The following is a 22,713-nucleotide window of genomic DNA, read 5'->3' on the forward strand; positions in this document are numbered from 1 at the left end:
CTGCTATTTATTGAATCCGCCCACATAGTTTGTCCAAATGTTATCAACATAAACATGAATGCGTGATCCTCCCTGAACTGGATTAAAACATTGAGCGCAAACATCACTGGCCATCTGTGAAGCCCCTCATTTCCAGGACGACGTGGAGTGCTTTGAAAATCATTTTCTTTCCCGTCATGCACACAGCAATGTAATTAGGCAGTCCATATTAAAAGCCTGAATCTAACTAAAAGAGCGTAACATCGAATCTAATAAGAGGGATCCTTAACGAGGGCATAATTAGCTAAAGAGTCGTGCACACAGGACCCTATTGTGGCTAACCTTGTGCATTAAACCCCACTGACTGGGGCACCCTTTGTGTGAGATCACTCCCCACTAGGGCATGATTCCTCACCCAAACATGGTCATGCGTGGCTCCCTACCTTAAGTAAGTGTCCCGGTCGGTCATCGTGAGGGTCAAACGGAGCCATCAAGTTGACTTCTGCAATTGATCTTACAATTTTGTCCCCCCGCGCTTATGAGATGAAGGATGGGGGAGAATTGGAAGATACTGTGAATTCTACCTCACTCTTTTTTTCTTCTCTTATATCCACGACAAAAGATTTAAGACTCAACTCTTGAGTGGTGGAAATAAAAAAAATAAAAAGCCTCCTTGAAATTAATCAATGGGTAACCTCGAGCCAACTCGCGCCGCACGCAACAAGGACACGCAGTGCGTCCACCAACTGTGGCGCACTCCATAAGTATATCTGTTTCTATATTACCATTTTGCATCCTGACCTCCCCGGTTACCACAACAATCATAAAGGGATGTATTTTTGGGCGTGCGCTCAACGCCGACGCAAGAGGCAATGCATCATAAAAGCCGGGCCGCCCTTGGATGAACTCCGGCCGCCTGTTTCATCAGGAGCGCTCATGGGACGCTGGCGGCACGCCGCTAGGCGCTCTCAGTTTGTCGGTCCCGCCCCTCATCTGCCGGGATGCGCTCTGCCTCTGACCCCCAGAACCTTAACAGAGACTGTATTAATTTTCCAGACAAAAATCAATTGGCCTGGGGGGGGGGGGGCCGGAACCAAAAGGGAAAGTCTGTATTGGTGCCCGGGCTGAGCACATCCTTTCCCCGCAGGCGGCAGAATACTATTATTATGGGTAATAGTTTACAGGAAAACGGTTGACGGGGGACAAGTACGTGGTTTGATTCGCTTGGCAACCCCCGTAGGTTTCCAGATCCATGGTTATGGGGTTCCATGTGATAGTAGGGAGACGAAGCCCTGGAGGTATTTTAGGCCGTGTGATGTGAATGTGAACTTATTTACTGTTCATCATAAACAGTAGAGTAACATAAACGCCTCTACCGGGAGGAGAAGAGAAGGCTCCCGATCGCGGAAGCGGTAAAAGCAAATGAATGCGCTTCATCTGAGGTCATGAGGGGGGGCATGCGCGTGGATCTTAATACATGTGAATGTTCATTTTTGTTTGTCTAGTTATACGCTCATCTAAAGGGAAAGCCAAAACATTCCCGCTAATCAGTTTCGGGAATTTGGAGCCTTATGAATCGACGGGCTGTTCCAGCGAGAAGCAGCAGATGTGCTCCAGAGGGCCTTAATGAAGTGCGTTACAAATCTTATAAAAAATACAAGAGGACCAAGTGTGCTTTATGAGACATCTCAAATGAGGCGCACAACACAAACATGAAAACCAAATTGACTTTGGTATTCGGAGGCCTAGATTGCCCAAGGTCATTTTGGGGGGAGCGGGAGGTCCGGCTGTGACAGTCAAAACGGTTAAGTCGAGTGCCGGGGTGCGTGTGTGTTCTACAATATAGGCCAGGGGTGCCCAACCAGTCGATCGCGGTCCTACCAGTAGATCGCCGACAGATCCCAGTCGATCGCGCGGGTGAAGAAAAAAAAAAAAAAATGTTTTTTTTTTTGTTTTTTTTTTAATGAAATTAAATTTGCGCGGGACATATACGCGCGGTAGCGCATGTGCTGTTAACAGCAGTTGAAAGCCGTCAACAGTAGTTATACACTCCTATAGCGTTGTATGGCTGAGGGAAGAAAGCTAAGACCTACCATTTCACCCTGAGTGGGAGGAAGATCATTGATTATCGTTGAGAAGTTCCGTGCGCAGACGGAATGAAACCCCACTGAAGTCCGTTGGTTCACATACAATCCCCCCCCCCCCCCCCCCACCCCCCCCCCCCCCGCTTGAAGGTAGGTTTGCTGGTAGATATCGGGAGGTTGGCTACTTGAAAAGTAGATCTTGGGTCAAAAAAGGTTGGGCACCCCTGATATAGGCCATAGCGGACTTTCCGATGGAGGGCTTGTATGCAGAGCAGAGTCCTGCGCCTGGGAAGGGGGTTGAGTGACCGAGTGTGCCTAGTCAGTAAGTAGCCCTATGTGTTTAAAATGTGCTGTGGGATACCTACTAATTCTATTAAGTGCTTGTGCCGGGAGCCTACGTGGCTGCAGGTTGATGTAAATGGACAGCCGGTTGACTAAACAATGAAAGAGCATTAGAATAAGGTGATTGGATGATGGAGGAAGGGGGGTGAAGTAGACAAGTAGCCTAAGCCCAGACGCTCCCCCCAATCCCCCCCCACCCATCAGGCCCTGCCAAGTCCATTATGGGTATTGGAGACATCCTGATATCCGTCATGGGGGGAGATGCCAGTCCGAAGACAGGGGTAAAAATAGTTGGGGGGGGGGGGGGGGGGGGGGGTTGTTTGTTAAGATGGCTCCCCACCTCACAACATCAAGTTGAGGTAATGCAATGAGATAAGGTTGGTCCCAAACATCTTCGTCCCCTTTCCAATCTTCGCCGGGACCTATTGTACCCGTCTTGAAAAGCTGCGGGAGTCTACCTGCTCAAGGGCGAGCACGGACCCCCGAAAGGCCCCTCTCACTAAGCAATCACTCTCTGCCTCCGCCATACAGCCAGGTCTCGTTTGAATAAAGCAAGTCTCAGGAAAAATATAAATATGCGGGTCTTTTTTGCATGGCCTCATGTTAAGTCGACCCAGAGAGGACAGCACTAGAACGGGAGAGGGTGGTGAAGAGTGTGTGTGTTTGTGTGTGTGGGGGGGGGGTGATCAGGGTTAAGGTTGTGCTGTTGTCATTCATCCATCATGTTTATCAATCACATCACATGTCTGATTGGTGATGCAGTATATAGCTTGATACTAGTATCAGGCTATATCAGCATGACAAAAGGCTGAATCAATGCATCGTTTACCACACTGAGACTAACTGAGGGAATTCTAAATAAAGGAAAACAAAACGGACATCTGTAATATATCACTACAAATGAATACTCTCACGCACAATTGGCTTTTGCTTCATTTACTATTCTTCAATCAATTTTGGAATGGTGCATCAGCATCTCACCCGTGAAGTTTAAAAACCCATCCAGATATAGGGAACATCATGATTCATTGAAAACTTCCAATCATTTACTTCCAGGATTCAACTATTAAATATGTTTTGTTCAGCCCACATCATCATATTATTGAGTAAGTAAACCTTCTCTGGGGTACTCTGAGGGCGCACTCAGAGAACACAGTTGACACTTTACTGACTTTGAGCACATCTCTGAAGTGTGCTCAGGCCGAGGATTTGAAGTGGACTTGAGTACGGTTGGCGTGCTCACACTAGCCAAACGATCTAGATTTGAGCACGGTACAGGTGTGAAACGGACTTGGGCACGGTACAGATGGCCTAGTGTGAGTGTGCCCTGAGACATTAAAAAATTATTAAAATCTTCTTCATTTATTATCTTAGTCAACCAATAAGCAAAGTTGGCAATTTTCATGATTGTTCTTTAGTCCAAATTACACATATCTCAAAGGTAAAGTGAATGAAAGGGAAAATGGCTTTATGATAAATCAATAGGAAAGGAAATACAAAGATCATCAACTTGCTAAAGTTGCATGTTGAACAATCAAATGATGCTCTATTCCCAGGCTGGGAAAGTAACGCTCCTCTCCTCTGCCAAGCTTACATATTTTATCAGTTGTTGCAATGCAATTATATCCTCAGATCAATTTGCCAACAACATAGATATTAATGGCACTGTCAAGTCTTGACTACATATGGTATAGAGTTAAATATACATACAGGCCCGAGAGAGAGAGAGAGAGAGAGAGAGAGAGTAGAGAAGAGGAGATGAGAGATGAGAAGAGAGAGTAGAGAGAGAGAGAGAGAGAGAAGAGAGAGAGAGAGAGAGAGAGAGAGAGAGAGAGGAGAGAAGAGAGAGAGAGAGAGAGAGAGAGAGAGACTTAGTGTGAATAAATCACAATAAAGAAGCTTTGTCTTGGACGGCAAATACACCATTATCATCTACCTGTTTGCTCACAAGTTTAATTCAGATCTGACACACACAACCACACGCGCTCTCGGAGAGGCAGTCATTAAAGCCACTTGTGTGTGAAGTGTGCTTGTTTGAGTTGGTTCTTGGAGACAGGTGTCGAGGGGTTGTCTCTACTGCTATAATTAATTAATCCACCCACACACCACTTACCCCACCCCGACACACGCCTCTCCCTCAAACCCGCCAGGAAATTGCTTGGGTTTAACTTTAACGATCCCCCGCCCCCTTCCAATACTGGCCGGTCGTACGTGACATGTGGTCCGAGCAGGGAGATCAATTCTGCCATGAAAGGGTCTGCCTCTTTGATGGCGGCGACGGTAGGTTGGTTGACCCTTACGTGGACGGGCAATCACCTAACTGACACTGTCCTCCACGCCAAGGAGCGGGTGGGGGGGCCGGGGGGGCTGGATTAAACCCTGATGGATCCCTGGTATTTGTCTCGCACCCCAAACACCGCTCTGCTCCTTCCTTGTTTGTGTTGTGTGTATATCTATTTATAAATAGATAAAAAAATTGTCTGCATAAATAAACATATATTTGGGGTGACCTGAGGGGTAATACAGCATCTTGGAGGAATCATACATGTTTTTTATTTATGGGTGGGGTAATAAATGGGTTATGTTTTGTATTCAGCAATACCATATTGTTTGGTTGATAATTGTATCTTTGATTTTTCTAATGTCTGCATGATATTAATAATGATAATAAATTAAATTTATATAGCGGTTTAATATGTACTCTAGACTGCTTTAAACATATTGTCCCTAATCAAACTATGTAACATACATATATTAAGACACCGACTAGGATTAAAAGAAAACAGAGGTTAAACGTGAAGAATAAGGTGGGAGTTAGGTGGGGAAGGCTTGTCTAAAAAGTTGTTGAGTACATATTGAAAGGAAGAGAGGGTTGGAGAGACTTTGATGTGGAGGGGAGTGAATTTCCAAAAGGGTGGGGGCAGCAACGAGAAGGCCCGATTACCCCCCAAGTCCGGCGCTTAGGTCCGGGTGGACTTGTAACAGGTTGGCAGAGATTGACCTGAGGAATCAGGAGGGGCGTGGTGATGGGAGGAGGTCGGACAAGGTAGGTGGGGGGGGGGGGGGCTAGGCTGGTGAGGGCCTTGTAGGTGATGAGTACGATTTTGAAGTTGATTCTGTGTTTAATTAATAAATATGGTGTGGTTTCACATTGGGATGGTCCATCTACTGGTCCGTTAGCAGGAGGCGCTGGGCCTTGACTATAGACTGATGCGGGAAGCCCTCAATTGAAGCATTTAAACCATGCGGAAGAAAAGCATACATTAAGCACCACCCAATATGATTGGGTGATCAGTGGACGATGGTCTGGCCTGAAAAAACTGATAAGAGGCTGAAAACTTAACTCGAGGACACCACTTATATCTATTCATCTATAGCGATATCCATCTCCATTTCTATATATCCATATCTATACCTAACACATATTTAGGAGAAAGGTCAGCTCAGGATGGATGTGGGCAAACAGTGGCGGTGGGGGTGGTGGGGGCCCCTCGGTGGCTTCAGGGGGCCCGGAGAGGAGCCACAGGAGGATTGGGACATGGCAGTGAATGAATAACACGGCCAAAACCCCATTATTTTCGCCCTTCCCCGCTGGGGCCCGGGCTTCATGTCTGCGCATGCTGCCAGTTCATTAGCCGGGAGGATGTCATTCCCCTCCTGGCTGCAGCGGGACGGCCCGGCCAGGCCCCTGGAGGACCCCCGGGGGCTCCTCCCTGTTTAACTCCACATCAACCGCTCCGCCGAGGGCCTTAATCTCTGCCTGGGTGATCGATACTCTATCAGTGTAAATTAAAACGACAATTTTTAAGTAATTAAGCCTGTTAATGCTCGAATCACATTCTATTATTTGCACATGAGGAAGGCGCGGATGAAGTGTGTGTGGGTTTTTGCGCGCGAGTGTATTTTTTTGTATGTGGTGGTAAGGTGAGTGAGGGTTTGGTGGGAATACTATGAGTGTGTCTACAGTAACAGGTACACCCTATAACTACCATGATTCAATGTTGCCGCGGTGTGTGTGTGTGTGGTGTGTGTCTGTGTGTGTGTTGTAAAGGGAGTAGGGATCTTAACAAAAGCAGATTAAGTCTCTCCTCATGCAAGTCGAGGTACTGCTACAATTCCAGAGGATGATAACCCAATTGGTGAAATTTGATTTCTGCGAGGCAACCCAATTACGGCCAAATGAGATGAGAAGTTGCGGGGAGGGGGCTGGGTTGCAGGAGCTTGGGGCTGCGATAGAAGTGAAAGGGTTGAGGGAATGGTGGAAGGTATCGTCCAGGCGTGCGTGTGCCCGTGTGCTTGTGTGTGACAGAAGAGAAGTTACACAATGAAAAAGCCCACTTAACTGCAGAATGAAGAGCAGCAGTAATTGCATAATTAGATCTGTTTTGTCTCCCATCTGCTGTGCTTTTGAAAGGCAATTTAGATTGTGATGGTTAGGGTGAAATAAATAGGGCCCAGGGATAGTGCCGTGTGTGTGTGTGTGTGTGTGTGTGTGTGTGTGTGTGTGTGTGTGTGTGTGTGTGTGTGGTGGTGTGTGGTGTGTGTGTGTGTGGGTGGGTGTATTGTGTGGTGTGTGTGTGTGTGTGTATTCAATTCAGGGTGCGGGGCGTTTTGCTAGGGATGTCCGGTAATGTGTGTGTGATTTTTCAGGAATGCTTTTGGTGTGTATTGTTAATGCGTGTGTATGTGTGCCTGCGTGTGTGTGTGTGTGTTTCTGTTTATTTGTGTGTTCCTGAGTGTGCGTCGGGGTGATCACTTCCTCTCCTGAAGTGAGTGGGTGTGCGCGAGAGACAGAGGAAATGAAATGATCAGATTGTTGCCTCCTATTAGGAACGCCGCCCCGGGCCCCATGTAAGGTAGTCTCCGCTCACAAACCAATAGACCACGCACACCAATTACCCACCACATGTTTAGAGAGCACGCAGGAGGGAGAGAGGGAGGGAAGCAGAGGGGCGGGACAAACCAATCTCCCAACCATTCTCTAGCCTACACCGTACCGAAGAGCGTAGAGGCAGCCAATCGAATTCCCTGCAGCTATACAGGAAATTATCCTAGTACTATGAATAACCTAGTACTATGAATAACCCGCTGATTATTAATGTGGCAATAGGGGTAAAGGGGTGTAGGGGTGTGGATGGTGGCTAGGCAGTCCGTGCTTACTGCTTACCCTGGACCTGGCCTCGCTTGATTCGTCCCACTTGATGCAAAAAAGGTAATGCAGCATCTAGGATGGATTAGCAGAGCAATCATTTTAACCAGAATCCTCTGCTTGAGCTGCAGCTATTTTGGAGGTTGCCTTCTGTCCCATTTGGAACAGAGACGAGTATGTTAGTGTTAAGGATTGAAGCCTTATTGGATCGGATTGATTGAATCAACAGAAGAACGGACTTCAAGCAAAAATCGTCTAGTCAAGCCTACTTAAAATCATCTAAAATAAAGAATGCATTGCTCATTTAATCAGGAGTAAATGATACGCTAAAGATGTGTCTAGAGAACCGAACCCAACACCCACAGATACTTTATACGGTGTATTTATAATTTCCCCTCCAAGTCGATGGGGTCGGTGGAGTAAAAGTGATGGCTGCAGTGAAAAAGTAACATTGTGCAGCTGTAAGTAATTTGGGGTTTTGCTCTGCTTACACAACGTCCTCAAAGATCACAACCGCATGAATGATTAAAATAGCTGCCAATAGTGAATAGACAGACAACCTCCCCACTGAAAAGCAGAGGCAACCTGTGTGTGTGTGTGTGTGTGTGTGTGTGTGTGTGTGTGTGTGTGTGTGTGTGTGTGTGTGTGTGGTGTGTGTGTGTGTGTGTGTGTGTGTGTGTGTGTGTGTGTGTGTGTGTAGAAAAAGGGGAGCTGCCATGCATGACTAATTGTGACTCCGATGGGTAATGGACACTCAGAAAGAGAAGTGTGGAGGGGGTGGTGGAGAGAGCAAGAGAGAGAAAACAGCGGTGTTAGCGCGCTGGTTGGTGTCCAAGCGCTGCGATCCATCATGGTGTCTTGTTTGTGGATCAGGGCCTTTATTAATTATCCACTCGTTTGGAGGGGGAGGGGGGGCCAGCCTGCGGGGGAGGGGGGGCTGACCAGGGCTCTAGGGAGTTTGATCGCCTGAAGACGTCGTCGTCAGCCCAGGGATATTCTACTTGCCCTGATCCAGACCAATTGCATACCGCTCAGCTGTAGATGTTGGCCTATTCTTTTAATCTCCAGCAATGAGTTAGTTGGACCCCAAAAAGGTTGTCCCTCGCACACACACACACACACACACACACAACACACACACAACACACACCACACACACACACACACACACCACACACACACACACACACAACACACACACACACACACACACACACACACAAATTAATATTTTTTATTATTTTAAAATGTCCATGAACTACGATTCGGGTTACATTTTGAAGACGAAATATTAAATTTAAAACAAATCTACTGTTGAGATAACCTGGCCCGGTATCTCAATCCACATAGAACCGACTTCGGCCAGCTTGACAGCAGCCAAGCGTCGTTGCTGCAGCACCAGTTGTCTTGGATAGAGGCTCTGGAGATGGCCGCTGAAATATGATGCTATGCTGCGCTTCTTAACGCGCGCTGTTGCATAGACAGATAAGCGGGGGGCCAGGACACTCATGTTAATAAAGGGTATTTTAAAGAGACGCCACCAGGGCCATTTGACAACGCCTCCCCTGACACCGCAAACACACACATCACCCCGCGCTAATCTGAATGCTGCCGCACGCACATACGGCATACACACACACACCCACCCAGGAGAGTGTCAAAGCTATGTGTCTCTTGTGTGTTTGTGCTTCTTAATCTAATTGATATTGGGAAATAATGGAAAAGGATGTTAATATTTAACATTATTGTGTATATGAATAGACTTTACACGTGGTAAATTGCAAAACACAGCTATCGAGGTGTGTGTGTGTGTGTGTGTTGATGTACGGTGAGATCCAGAGCAGTCTGAATCGCGTTCGGGGGGGGGGGGGACTATCTGTTTTTCCCCTTTGGACTGAGGGGAGCGGGGAGGGAGGGGGTCGGGCTACGAGATCCATGAGCACTCTCAATAGGCAGAGGATTATGGAAATCAAAGTTGAGAGATTAGCTAATGGGGATATAATGGCCAGTAAAATGCCTGGGTCGGACAGAGATATGCAAATAAAAAGGGGAAGTGGCGGGAGGCCGAGCGGGAGGGGGGGGACAGAGGACTTGATGTCAATGGACACTGAAGTGCGGTACTACAACACAAAGCGCACACCCACACCCAGGGCCAGCCGCCAGCCCACACTGACATGCTTTCAACGGGAGGAGCCTTCGGGTGGAGAAGCAGAGATATCGCCAGAACTACGTCCCCCACCGGATACACAGCCACTGATGTCAACAGGAGTCATGTGCACACAAACACACACACACAAACACAGCTCTGCACGCTGTCGTATTCCCAAACTCTAACCCATACTCCCTCTCCATCCCTCCTTCAGTCTCTTCCTCTCCATCAACTATCTACAGAGTCTTCATTAGAAAGTACATAGTTGATGCCCTGCTTGTTCACACAATCGATACTCTGGGGCGGAGGGGGGACGGAGAGGACAGGAAGTAAAGGACAGGAAGAGGCGTGTTAGCGGTGGGTTGGGGCACAACCAGGACCTTATTCTCCCAGTTCGGCCACGGCACATCAGACACCCCTCATTTAGGATGTGTGGGACATGAAATCCCTTGAGTAAGATATGTGTGGATGTCTGTGGGGAGGGGGGGTTCTCTCTGTGTGTGTGTGTGTGTGTGTGTGTGTGTGTGTTAGTGTGTGTGTGTGGTGGTGTGTGTGTGTGTGTGTGTGTGTGTGTGTGTGTGTGTGTGTGTGTGTGTGTGTGTGTGTGTGTGTGTGTGTCTGGGAGGGAGGGGGTGTCTGTGTGTGTCTGTCTGTGTGTGGGAGGGGGGGGGGGGATGCAATTGACTAGGACACATGACAGCTTTCATCATCAAACTAAATGGGACGTCGCCTCTGCTTCAGAATTCCAATTCTGAGCGTGTCAGAGAATTTCAATTTAGGTTGGAGGCTGGGGGGCGGGAGCGAGCTTCCCTATCCCCCCCCCCTTCTCATTTTCATTCCATGCACCGTCCCATTCATCAGGACCCGGGCAGAGGACACCCTCCCGCCTGCTCGCAAATGCATGGAGCAGGCAATAAAATTAACCTTGTGGCAATTGTTTTCCCACCCGTTTTATGCCCGCCTCCCGTGAGCTCATCTGTAACGGGCGGGAAATAAAAAAGTCAAGCTGGGATGTGCAAAAAATTATGACCGGCTGCAACGGCGGTTGTGTGTGTATGTGTGCGTGTATGCATGCATGTGTGTGTGTGTGCGCGTGTATGCATCTGTGTGTGTCAATATATGCGTGTGTGTGTGTGTGTGTGCATGTGTGTGTCTCGGGAGAGACGAGGGGGCAGGGACAGGGGTGTGGATGTTTAACCTGAACGAAGCCTGAGCTAATGCCAGATTATGGAGTCAAGACCCAATCAATCAGCGGCAGAGTGGATGATGAGATGGGCAAGGAACAATGGCTGCCGTGTTCATTTGCGTCCGCCGCAGTTTAACAGCCGGCCGGGTGAATTGCTGCGATATGTTCCGACATATGGACAGCACTAAAGCACGGCAATAGACGGGTGTATTTACTGGCCCCGAGTCACCTACCACCCTGCCACAGGAAGAGAGAGAGAGGGAAATAGAAAGGAGACTTAGAAATAAAGAGAGATGGAGAGAAAGAGAAATACTAATCTGGAGAAAGAGGAAAAAGAGGAAAAGAAGGCAATTGAAAGTCAATAGACAGAGAAAGAAATGCAGAGATAGAATATAGCCGGATACAGAAAATAAGATGAATAGAAGGATACAGCGAGTGGGAGAGAGAAGGAGAGAGAGGGCAGGCAGGGCAGGAAGGGCAGGGAGGTGTTTGTTAAGGGGGGGGTGTGTGTGTAAAATCCTTCAGAGGGTGTTTATTATTTGCTCTTGTCGACGCCTAAGCAATCAATATTTTTTAATTTGGGTCCAAGTTATTATTTTTCACATCGCAGGAGCAGAGTAAAGTGGCTCATATTTTAACGCTAAAAAGATCGATATGACAGGCTCACCTTCACTCTGCCACCCCCCTTTTCGTGTGTGTGTGTGGCTGTGTGTGGCTGTGTGTGGCTGTGTGTGGCTGTGTGTGGTCGTGCATATGCATGTGTGTATGTGTGTGTTTTGGGTGGGAGGGTGGTTTCAGTCACACACTGGACACACATCATTATCTGTGGTTGTCCCCCAACCCCCCAGCAGCATCCCCCCCCCCCCCCCAGCAGCCCCCCCCCCCTCCAACACACAGACCCTAAAGACCTGATTTACTCTTCCTTCCACTAACCTCCACACACGGGTCCAGTTTATAGGCTGAGCTTACAATAACAGTCAGAACTGCATCAAGCTCTTCACCTCGATATACACATTCCATTCATTCTAGAAACATCTACAGCCCAAATGATTTCACACGGGCTGAACGGCCTGCCTCCTACTCTGGTCGTCAATCACCGCAGGTGGCAGATTCATGCGTGTGCGAGTTGACTTCGAGGTGTGTGCATATGCGTGCACGTACGCGCGTGCGTGCGTGCTGAGTGATGGCCAGGGAGAGTGATGGTCCGGCGATACCACTGAGGTGACACCGGCTCCGTTCCAATAGCCTTGGCTCGCTCAGAGCTTCTCACCACACCGAGATATGGGAGGACCCCTTCATGTTCACTAGACTGTGATTTTAACCCAGGACTTCTCCGCAGCACTGCTGGGAAGTGGAGGTTGTGGAGAAAGGGGGCTGGGTGGAGGTTGTGGCAGGCCACTCACGCTACACAGTAGCCTTCAGTCCCATTCCTAGCAGACATACACAACACAAACGCGGCTATCAAAAAAGGGGAATAAAGAGGAGATGCAATTAAACTATAGGATAAACAGAGTGATGCATTGTCGAGGACAATGTGTTGATGAGACCCTTGGGCAAGCTGAATCCGGGTGTTCGGTGTGGATTAAGGTGGTCTCAACTGGACAGTACTAGAGGTGATTGGATCACTTGACGGGACTGATTCATGGTGACACCGCCAGCCCCCAGCCCCCTATAGGTACCCTCAACGTCTCTCTCCATCTCTTTGCCTCCGTCTCACTGCCATGTGATGCTAACAAAATGGGTTCCACTGGTGGCATTACATTTAATAATTCAACTTCAACGGACGGACTGACAGACAATCCTTGCCCTCGTCTTCTCCCTCCCTGTCCTATTTGTTTCTCGGGTGAGACGTCTCAGAGCCTATGGTCTTCTGGGTGTGTTTAGTAAGCTCAATTAAAAAACCCAGGGCCTCACAGAGTGTTGGGATAAGGGTGTGGTGTTCACGTACTCATGAATGTGATTTGTTATCTATAATGCATTTTTGGTTGATTTTATGACCGCGACGGTGGACGGTGGCCTCAACTTCAAAGTGTGTTGCACGTCATCTCAATGTACAGTCTGCACTAAAGAAAAGGGTCGTTAACCTTATGTTGTAAGGGTTCTACAAAACACCAGTCTGAAGTGGCTAGAGAGCAGGTCGAGCAAGCCTCGGCACACCGACATAACGGGCAACTTTCAAACCACAGTAACATTTGTACAAAATACACACAGAGGCGCTCATACTACAAGGGGGAATCAGTGTCTTGTCATACTGCAGGGACCTAATTTACCCCTGTGGCCTATGTTTTACTCCTGTCTCTCCCCCCCACCCCCCTCAACCCAGCCTCCCAAACACACACACACACACACCCTTTAATTTCTCATTAAAATGCCCCGCAACAACTGGGGTCCATGGAGGTTGGATGAAAGAGTGTACGTGTGTTTGTGTGTAGATGTGCGTGTGTGTGTCAGTCTCTGTAACAAAAGGAAGCTCTTGATTACATTCTTTGACAGTGTTGTGAAAGCAATCAAACACTGTGTGTGTGTGTGCCTCTGTGTTTGTCTTTTCGTGCTCTTCTCAGACCTGCCATGTCTTATGTCTGCGTTTCTGAATGTGTGTGTGTCTGAGTGTGTGTGTGGGTGCGACAGTTGGTTATAAGAGCAGGCGATAGTGCATGTGGCCTCAGGGCCGAGTCTGTGGTAAATATTAATGGGCTGGAACAAGTGGATTGGGAGTTGAGTTATCAGGGCAGGCCTTTCTCATTGACATTTTACCTGCTGTATACCTTAGCAGTAGGCTGTAAGACACACACACACACACACACACACACACACACACACACACACACACACACACACACACACACACACACACACACACACACACACACACACACACACACACACACACACACACACACACGGGGAGGTGGATGTGTCCATCACTTCTTAACTACCAGTCTCAGACAGGCATATTATCATGCTCAAGTGACACATATTGATTTTCCACATTATTTCCATGTTTAAGATGTAGCACTGGGATGTTAGCAAGGTCTACTTTGGGTTCTCAATTATGTATAAATATTTTTTTTTCCCAGAGATCCCTACATCTTAAACATGGACAAAACGTTCTCCACGGCCCCCGCTCCAGTTCAACTGTTGAACTATCCCTTTAAGTAGATATGGATGGCTAGTGAATCTCCCATGTTGCTTTGCTGTGAATACATTATTGACTTCTGATGAACGTAAACATTTTTGTCATCAAATCTAATCAAGATGTGACTGCCTGGATTTATCACAATATGAGAGGTTTCATTTGGTATTATGGTCCTCATCTAGATTCTCTGCCATTGGGTTTTGAATACATAAGCATATATTTTGAGACATATTGATATCATATAATGTCCCGCGATAAATGTCATAATAAATTCTCCCATATTGCTCTCTGTCACAGGTGAATATCGATGAACTAAATGTTTTGGTAATGGACACATACCTGGGCTACCTGTATTGCCTATGCTGTACCTAAAGTTATGTATTCACTATAGTAGCTATATCGTTCCTGTTTCAACTTACAAATAAACAATTTGAAACATCTTAAAAACCTTCAGCCTTGACTTAGATTAAAAAAAAAGTTGAATAGTTATTCTCTTGTCCACAAGATGTTCTCGATTTGCACAGCTTATTCACCCCGTACCCCCCCCCCCCCCCCCCCAACACAAGCATACACACACACACACACGGATCTGAAATGTCGCCTCCACGTTACATTATCTGAAAATTGACATCCGCACACAACAAACATTTGGATGGGGTTGAAAATAAAAAAAAGGAATCGAAGTTGGGTCAGAGACAAACACGAGCGATGTCATCAGTGCTAAATAGCAGGCGCGGGCGAGCAAAGGGGGGGGGGGGGGCGAGGGAGTGTTATTCATATTTACTGTTACTGTGCGATATTTCAATATCCACCACGCACGCTTCACCCTCATTTACATAGAGAAGCCCTGGACCCCACAATATCCATTTGATAATAAAAATGGAAATTCAACAAAAAGGTTAATCTATAGACAAACACCGGCAAATAAACAGTCCTCCGTACGGAGATAATGTGCGCTAGGGAGCGCGTCGTTTTGCAGCAAATTGTAATATGTTTATGAAAAGAGCATGAAGCCAACTCGCTGTATGTCGTGATTTATGAGCGTTTGTCGAGGGCCAGCGTACCGTGGCAGCCCCTCAAATAACACATTAATAAATAAATAAATAAACACAGCCATAAACTCGTAAGGGAGGGGAAGACAAAGCTGGGCGAACAGTGTATGTGTTTGTGTGTAATAGACAATTCTGTATTAGTCTCAATTTAAGCCCCAGCTACACAGAGGAAATATAGAACACTGCTGCTGACTTTAAACAGCCATGTCCCGGCACAGAAATCGGCCTTCCAATTACCCGTGAAACTAGTGTGTGTATTTGGCTCGAGATACCGTCATTGTTAGTATCATAAGACAATGGCGCCACCCAGTGGTCATATGCTGAAATATCAGGGCATCAGTGTTTCAAATGCCATACAGGTTTGTGTTTTATGTTCATCATGATTTACCATGCTGTTGTTAAATAGTACGTTATGTCCTCATATGATAATATGTCAAATAGAGTTTCTCATGTTGTCCATTGTATAAAACATCAGGGGAGGAAAGAAAATATGCTTATAGCATATGATTTGAAAAATAGCTCTTGTTAATGGTTAGGCTAATCAATTGATTCCCCAGACAAATAAGACAGAAGCTGAAGAAAATGTAAACACTTCTCTCTGCAGTACCATTCAAAAAGATTTCTAAATATCTACTGCCACCTTGTGGTCACTCCTTACTTCTGCATTCAGGGAGATTTAACTAGTTATGAAGTGTAGTTTATCTTCAAAGTCAGTAATTGCATGCCGATTAAAAATGCAAAGCTTCAATATATTCTGATAAGTACTCTGAATTAAAAAGAAAAAAGCATTCTAAAAGCCATACACTTTTGCAATGTACTTTTCAGATGTTGTTCTTTGTCGAGGTACTTACTGTGAATAACTCCTTGGACTCATAGTTCTCATCGAGGTAGACACGGGCTCTGCTATACTCCTTCAAGCCATCGCTGGACAGCAACTCTCTGGAGAAGGGCAACACACACACACACACACACATAAAGACTACAACAACGAAAGATGAATTATCAACATAATTAGGGGTCTGAGCAGCCAAGCTGCTTGGTCCCCAATTGTTTCTGTAATGTTTTTTTTCCCCCAAAATCTGTAGAAGTCATACTGCAGCCTATACCGTCAATCGAAAACGCATGAAATTTTCAGGTAGGGTTACCAATAACCCCCCCTACCCATAAACCTAAATTTAGTGCTATTGTGAAAAATCATGAATTAGTCTTATTTCTCCTCACAAGATTGACCTGGACTCAAAATTCTTTCAGAATATTAATCTCTAGAATCAGATGCATATATAAAACCCTTATGCCCTAAAATATTAACTTTTCCCACAATTTCATATTAAAGCTAAACATGATCAAAATATTCACAGGCTACACAAAATAATCGAAAAATCACCAAAATCGCCACATAAAATCTTTAGACCAAGCCTCTCAAAAATCATCGAACAGAATTTGTTTTATTTAGTTCCATTTAAGAAATATTGGCCAATAAAGTTGGAGCAGTTAGCCCATTTTTCTTGTGACCATTTTGTTATTGTATAAAAAAAAAACATACGACTATTATTAGGTGGATACCAATCCCCCCCCACTACCCATGAACCCAAATTGTGGTACTACACCCGAAGGTGGCGCTATTTAAAAAAATATGAACTAGCCTTATTTCTCCTTACTAGATTGACCTGGACTCAAAATTCCCACAATTTTCCCACAATTTCATAGAAAAGCCAAACGTCCACAGTCTCAACCTGATTTTGCCTATATGACCATTTTGTTGTATATAATTGCTGTATAACTATCATACGGCTATCATTAGGTGGATACCATTAACAGTGCACATTTTCAGATCTGTACTCTCTTAAGAAAGCCCTCAATTCTCTTATGAAATGTGTGCTTGGAGTTTTCTTGATGTTGTGTACTTATCAATGTGAATGAGGCTCATGCAGTTCAGGAATGTCAGATGCTCAACAGAACTGCTGTGTACTGGTGGTCCTTAGGTTGAGAGTTTGAATCCTGATTGACATCATGAACAAGCTGAACATGACATTCTGTCATTGCCACTCATTTAAGAAACACAACATTGAACAGCACCTGAAATTCAACAAACAATCAACATTCCGGCTCATTCATTTCCAAGAACCGGACTGCCAAGACACAGTATGGCATTAAGGGGAACTTCTTCATTAACCATTTTTACCTTCATAATTAATTCTGTCATATTTATATTTCTTCCGTTAGTGCGTCTTCACTAAAAATGTTTAATTTCCCCAGAATTTCGAAGATTTTTCAGGTATATGCTTTGAAGAAAGCCCCCAATTCACTTGAGAAATGTGAGCTTTGAGTTTTCTGGATGTTGTGTGCTTATTAGGGGTGTAACGGTACACGTGTATTGAACCGTTTCGGTTCGGGGTGCTCGGTTCGGTACGGAGGCGTACCGAACGAGTTTCCATACGGACATATTTAGTAGAGGACCGCATGTGTGGAACATGCTGCGGCTGCACATGCACAGTTGCGCACACGTAGCTGTGTTCAAAATCGTTCCCTATTCACTCACTCACTATTCCCTATATAGTGTTCATGATATAGTGCACTATTTAGGGAACGAACAAACGAGAATTCGGACACTACGCTGAACATTTCTAAACGTCATTTGCGTCAGTAAATGCGCCGGGTATTTGTGTGACGCACAGATGCGCCCACATCATGTAAACAAACCGGGCACTCACGAGGAAAGCTGGAGGTTGTATTGATGTTGAATGTTACATTTCCTTGTTCAAGTATTTTTTTTATTAATTTTGAATGTTTACAATTCTATGTTAAATCCCAAATAAATTGTTGACATTTCTAAACGAAAGCCGGAGACTCCATCATTAAATGTATTCGTTTTCGGTTATTCAGCTTCTTCTTCTCCTCTGGAAAAACACGACCGCATTGCATTGTGGTATACAAGAGTAACATGTAGGGTACATCGTATGTACTTTCAAATTTGGGGTATTATTATCCTGCAAATAATGTGGATAAGCTGATTTTTCTGGCAAAAAAACAAGAAGATTAAGTGAAAGTCATCAGGGCTAAAGATTGGGGGGGGGGGGGGGAGTAAAAATTAATCTTCAAACTGTTTAGTGTTGCAATTGTTCATTGTTGCACATTAGATTGAGAAAAGATTTGTTTTTAAAGAAACAGTCTGAGCCTTATTCATGTTATTTAATCTGAGCAACAACTTGAAACTGTTTAGTGTTGCAATTGTTCATTGTTGCACATTAGATAATATATACTTTTTTAAAACTGAGCCAATGTTATTTATTTTTATTTCTACATTTCAGAATCTTTATATTTTTGAGCAGAATTCTAGCTTTGTATTGTCTAATGTTCCTACTGTAAAAAGCACAAAAGTGTGTTATGAACAACTTGAAGCACATGTTATGAAGCACATTTATATTTAGAATTTTGATTTCTTACTGTACCGAAAATGAACCGAACCGTGACCTCAAAACCGAGGTACGTACCGAACCGAGATTTTTGTGTACCGTTACACCCCTAGTGCTTATCAATAGACATTTTGACTATGTGAATGAGGCTGCAGTTCAGGTTTATAAATGGAATATCTTTCCTTAAATATGATAATTATATGTCATATTTATATATCTTCCATTAGTATGTTCTTGACTTTTAATTTTGCTCGGACCCCGTTAGTCACCGCTTGCGGTTATATTTACGGGTAATATTACCATTTTGTATTTCAGCTTTTATCCAAAAGGACTTCTGAAACATTGAGGAGCTGGATGGGATTATAGCAATCCTGCTTAAAGTCATCCACCGGTAGGCTACTGTGGACATTTGGGACTCAATCCCAGAACCTTTGGGCTGGGAGTAAAACCCCTTCATAATTACACTATAATGCCCCATGTTTACTGTTTGTTGATTAGAGTTAATAACCTCCATAGCTTCCAATTTGTATAAGGCTTTAAATATGAAAACTGTATACAAAACAGGCCGGTTATCTTATTCTAACCAGAGGGGGGAGTCATCCACCCATAAGGAAACACACAGCTGGGGAATCCAATATGGCTGCCGCTGAAACCGACGAGAGAAAAGCAAGATCACTATGTTGTCGCGTGTGCACGCTATAATGGGATACTTACTTGATAAAACTGTCCACGTGTGCCATGGACGTCTCACAGTTCTTCCCCCCCACTTCCTGACAGTGCACCGCGATGAAGTGAGGCTTGTGCGAATGTACGGTCTGTAAAAAAGAAAATAGAAATACTCATATAACATATAGAATACACCCAACTCAGTGTTTTGCATGGGCAATTGTTACAAAAAAATTGCCCTATGAGTTAAAAAAAGAAAAAAGATGTAACTGTTCAATAAAGTTTGATTTCTATTGGCTCATTACCAGTCAACATCACAATATAATAGTCTTGTTTTAAAGTCTGGTTTTGGTTTTCCCCAGTCAAATTCTCTATAATTTATTCAAAGCATAGTTCTATATACCTTACAACTTTACACATTTGCATTTAGCAGTCCTCCAATGAACAATCACAAAAGGCGTGCGAGTGAGGCAATGTTGACCAACTCTTCTCAAAGCGCATCCCTGTGTCAACATCACAGCTCCCTCAATACCAGACATCAGATACAGGGATCAATCACATGCATTATATTCCTCATCATATAGCCCCCGTCTATCACACAGACCCATGATGGATAACTAATTGAAGTGCTCCGTAAACAGAAGTGAACCCCAGGTATAATCACAGAGCTCGACTCGGTTCAGCCCCTCGCCCATCAAATCATGTCTCCTTCGCCCCTCCTTTCTCCGGTACTGTGACATTCTCCTATATTTACACAAGACAGAGTGCCACGCTAAGGCAGACACCCACATGGATTCAGCTTGTTCAGTGACACGCATTTAGCCAGACACCCCCTTCGGGTCTGCGACTGCGTCAGCCACCATGCCTTATACCGATCTCTGTGCAGTATCGATACTGGCTTCCTCAGGCTAATGTGGAACATGACGACCGCGGTGCTTAATGGACTGCCTGGGGTGGCTGGGTGGGGGGGCTGGGTGGTTCGGCGGGAAAAGGTGGGGATTGTGCACGTATGTGCATGTGACCGCGGGCCTGTGGTACTGGTTGAATAAAAAGGACACACCGCCATTTGAATATTTCCCTCATCCTCTCCAAAGAGCAGATCAGGTCTCCGTTCCACACGTGTCGGGAGTGTGGCAGGGGTCAAGTGACCCACACAGTCCTTCCCCCTTACATACATTTCTTCTTCTTTCTGAACCAGGTGTTTGTGAGCGACCGGTCGCGGTGATTCCAAGGCGTCGACCTCGGACAGGAAATCCATAGAGCAGAGTGAATTACAGCCCTGACTGCTCACTCAGGGCCCGTATGTCAATATCACCAGAGATAGATGTGGGGTGTGTGGGATGGGGTCACTACTACCTGCTTCACTACTACTACCCCCCCCCCCCCTCACCCCATCACATAAGCGTCTCTGGGGCCAGGACGTGTGGCTCTCTCACTCTGAGGGGGGTGGGGCCGAATCAAATAAAAGTAATGTATGGCAATAACGCTATGGATTTTCCATCAACCTATGGCTTGTCCTCGGGCCGTCAGACTCGCGAATGTGAGACCCAGTGGGTGGGTCAGCGCTCAAACTTGGGGAAAATTAGTGGACCCATCAGCCAGATACGTGGAGCGAGAGAAGGTCCTCGCGTTATGGTCCCGGGGGGGGGGGGGGGGTGTTAACTAACCTTAAACACCATACGTATGTGTAAGGGAGAGAGACAGAACGATCGCAAAGGAGAGGGAGAGAGAGAAAGAGTGCCTGTGTGCGTGTGTGCACGTGATTACTTTGCTGGCCTTTTGTTTGTCTTTCCATGCAGTGAGCTGCAGCCCCACTTTGACAAACAGACTGTATCCCGGAGCTAATTTCATTAGCACAATCAGGCTCTCACTGCACAGAACCACACCATTAACAAGTGAGCCTTATCTTTACTTTGGCAAAAAGCGGCAACAACAGATGGACAATTCACCAATTAACTCTTGGGGAGGAATTCTGTTTACCATTGCAGTCACTCGGCGGTTGTCATGTGGACACACCGAATAAAGGAGCTCTAAAGAGACTTGCTTTATGGTGGGCAACAATGGAAGCTGCCTTTTATGAACACAGTCAAACTCTTTAAAATCTCCATCAGCGGGGGCTGATACTAAGATACGTCCGTATAGTGAACCTCAACCTGTTCCACACGTAACATTTCCTCAAAGAATAGACCCGTGTTGGCGTCGAGAGCATGCTTGCCCTCTGCTCCAACAACATCGCTCTTCAAGGAAAAAATCTGCGGTGTACTTGTACGCCAAGCCCAATGGGAGAGAAAACATGCAAACCTGAACGCGGTTCTATCCAATCATGTTCACGTCACCCTCTGACTGATGAATTACACACTGGGCGGGCGGTATACAGATGCCTTTAATAAACGATCAAGTGTGTAGCAGTTATAATTTATATTAATTGTAGAGTACGTAATGGAACTCGATGATGAATTGACCATTATTTCTGAATAGATTACAGCCACCAATCAGAGTGCCTCATAGTGTAGGGCAAGCCACATGGGTCACAACATGTGGCTTGCCCTACACTAGTGTCATTGTGTTAGGATCCAATCTTTGATTGTGTCACTTATTAAGTAAACACTTACATTTACCATCTAGCAGGCAGTTAAAGAAAACAATCTGATTATAGGTCAGGAAGGTTATTTAAATTCAATATGCATTCCAATGTACTTAAGATAACCTTCTTGTAGACCGAAGCCCTGATGAGCCATCCTCAGACCATTTAGAAAAAGCCACTAAACCTCTGTTGAACTCATGTATGTTTACAGGTTCATGAGGATCTATTAGAAAAAAGTCTGGGTGACGCAAACCACGCACTACAAGAATGGGCCCCAAGACGTCCCATTTATGCTTTGGGATGGCAGAGCACCCATTGTCCCTCAAACACTACTTGGAAGTGATCACTAAACAAGAGAATCGTTGATTTGATGGAAACGCCGGCAAGTTAACACTATCCTATTTCATGTTGTGTATGTCTATGTCGTTCCATGGTGCACGATTAACACCACGGGGTGTCAAATCACATCTATTTATGTCTGCCGTAGTACTAGCAGCGGCGGACTAAAAGCAGTGTTGGATAACGGCAGACTGAGCACGCTGGCGCTCTCACAGGCTGAGACGGAGCTGATGTTATCGTCAGGATCTACATCTCTGTTTACCCCGCTGGAACACCTCGGGGAAGCGGCTCCATTGTTGACACTAATGCTGTCCAGCACAGACAATGTTGGCTAGGAACCTTGGCAGGAAATTTGACCCCAAGTGTTTTGGTCCATTGGGACGAACACAAAAAGGATCACGTGCACAGGAGAAGATCGTCTGTCCAGAATGCTTTAGAAGTATAAGGAGGACTTGATAGTCGTTTGATATACCATTACACACACACAGTGGATTTACATCAATACTCTATCAATACTACTTCCACTACATAGTCTTAAAGGGAGCAGGGCAGCCTGAACAATGAGCTCTCTTGACTTCAGGTGCAGCACCAAGCTTTCTAATTACAATGTCACAGCCAGAGTGTTTATCAGTAT

General features: G+C 45.5%; 1 protein-coding gene across 3 annotated transcripts in view; it reads right to left on the reverse strand.

The window, feature by feature from the left end:
- The window catches only part of LOC130405126 (inositol polyphosphate-5-phosphatase A-like), a 130,353-nt gene that overhangs the window by 72,188 nt on the left and 35,452 nt on the right, over positions 1–22,713 (reverse strand). For all 3 annotated transcript variants that reach the window (XM_056610117.1, XM_056610115.1, XM_056610116.1), the window contains exons 3-4: positions 19,205–19,305; positions 15,929–16,016 (exon numbers count right to left, since the gene is read on the reverse strand). In XM_056610117.1, coding sequence (XP_056466092.1) covers positions 15,929–16,016; positions 19,205–19,305 — 189 coding nt within the window. The remainder of the gene's footprint in view (positions 1–15,928; positions 16,017–19,204; positions 19,306–22,713) is intronic.

This window comes from Gadus chalcogrammus, chromosome 15 (genome assembly GCF_026213295.1).
Source record: "Gadus chalcogrammus isolate NIFS_2021 chromosome 15, NIFS_Gcha_1.0, whole genome shotgun sequence".
NCBI classification, from domain to species: Eukaryota; Metazoa; Chordata; class Actinopteri; order Gadiformes; family Gadidae; genus Gadus; species Gadus chalcogrammus.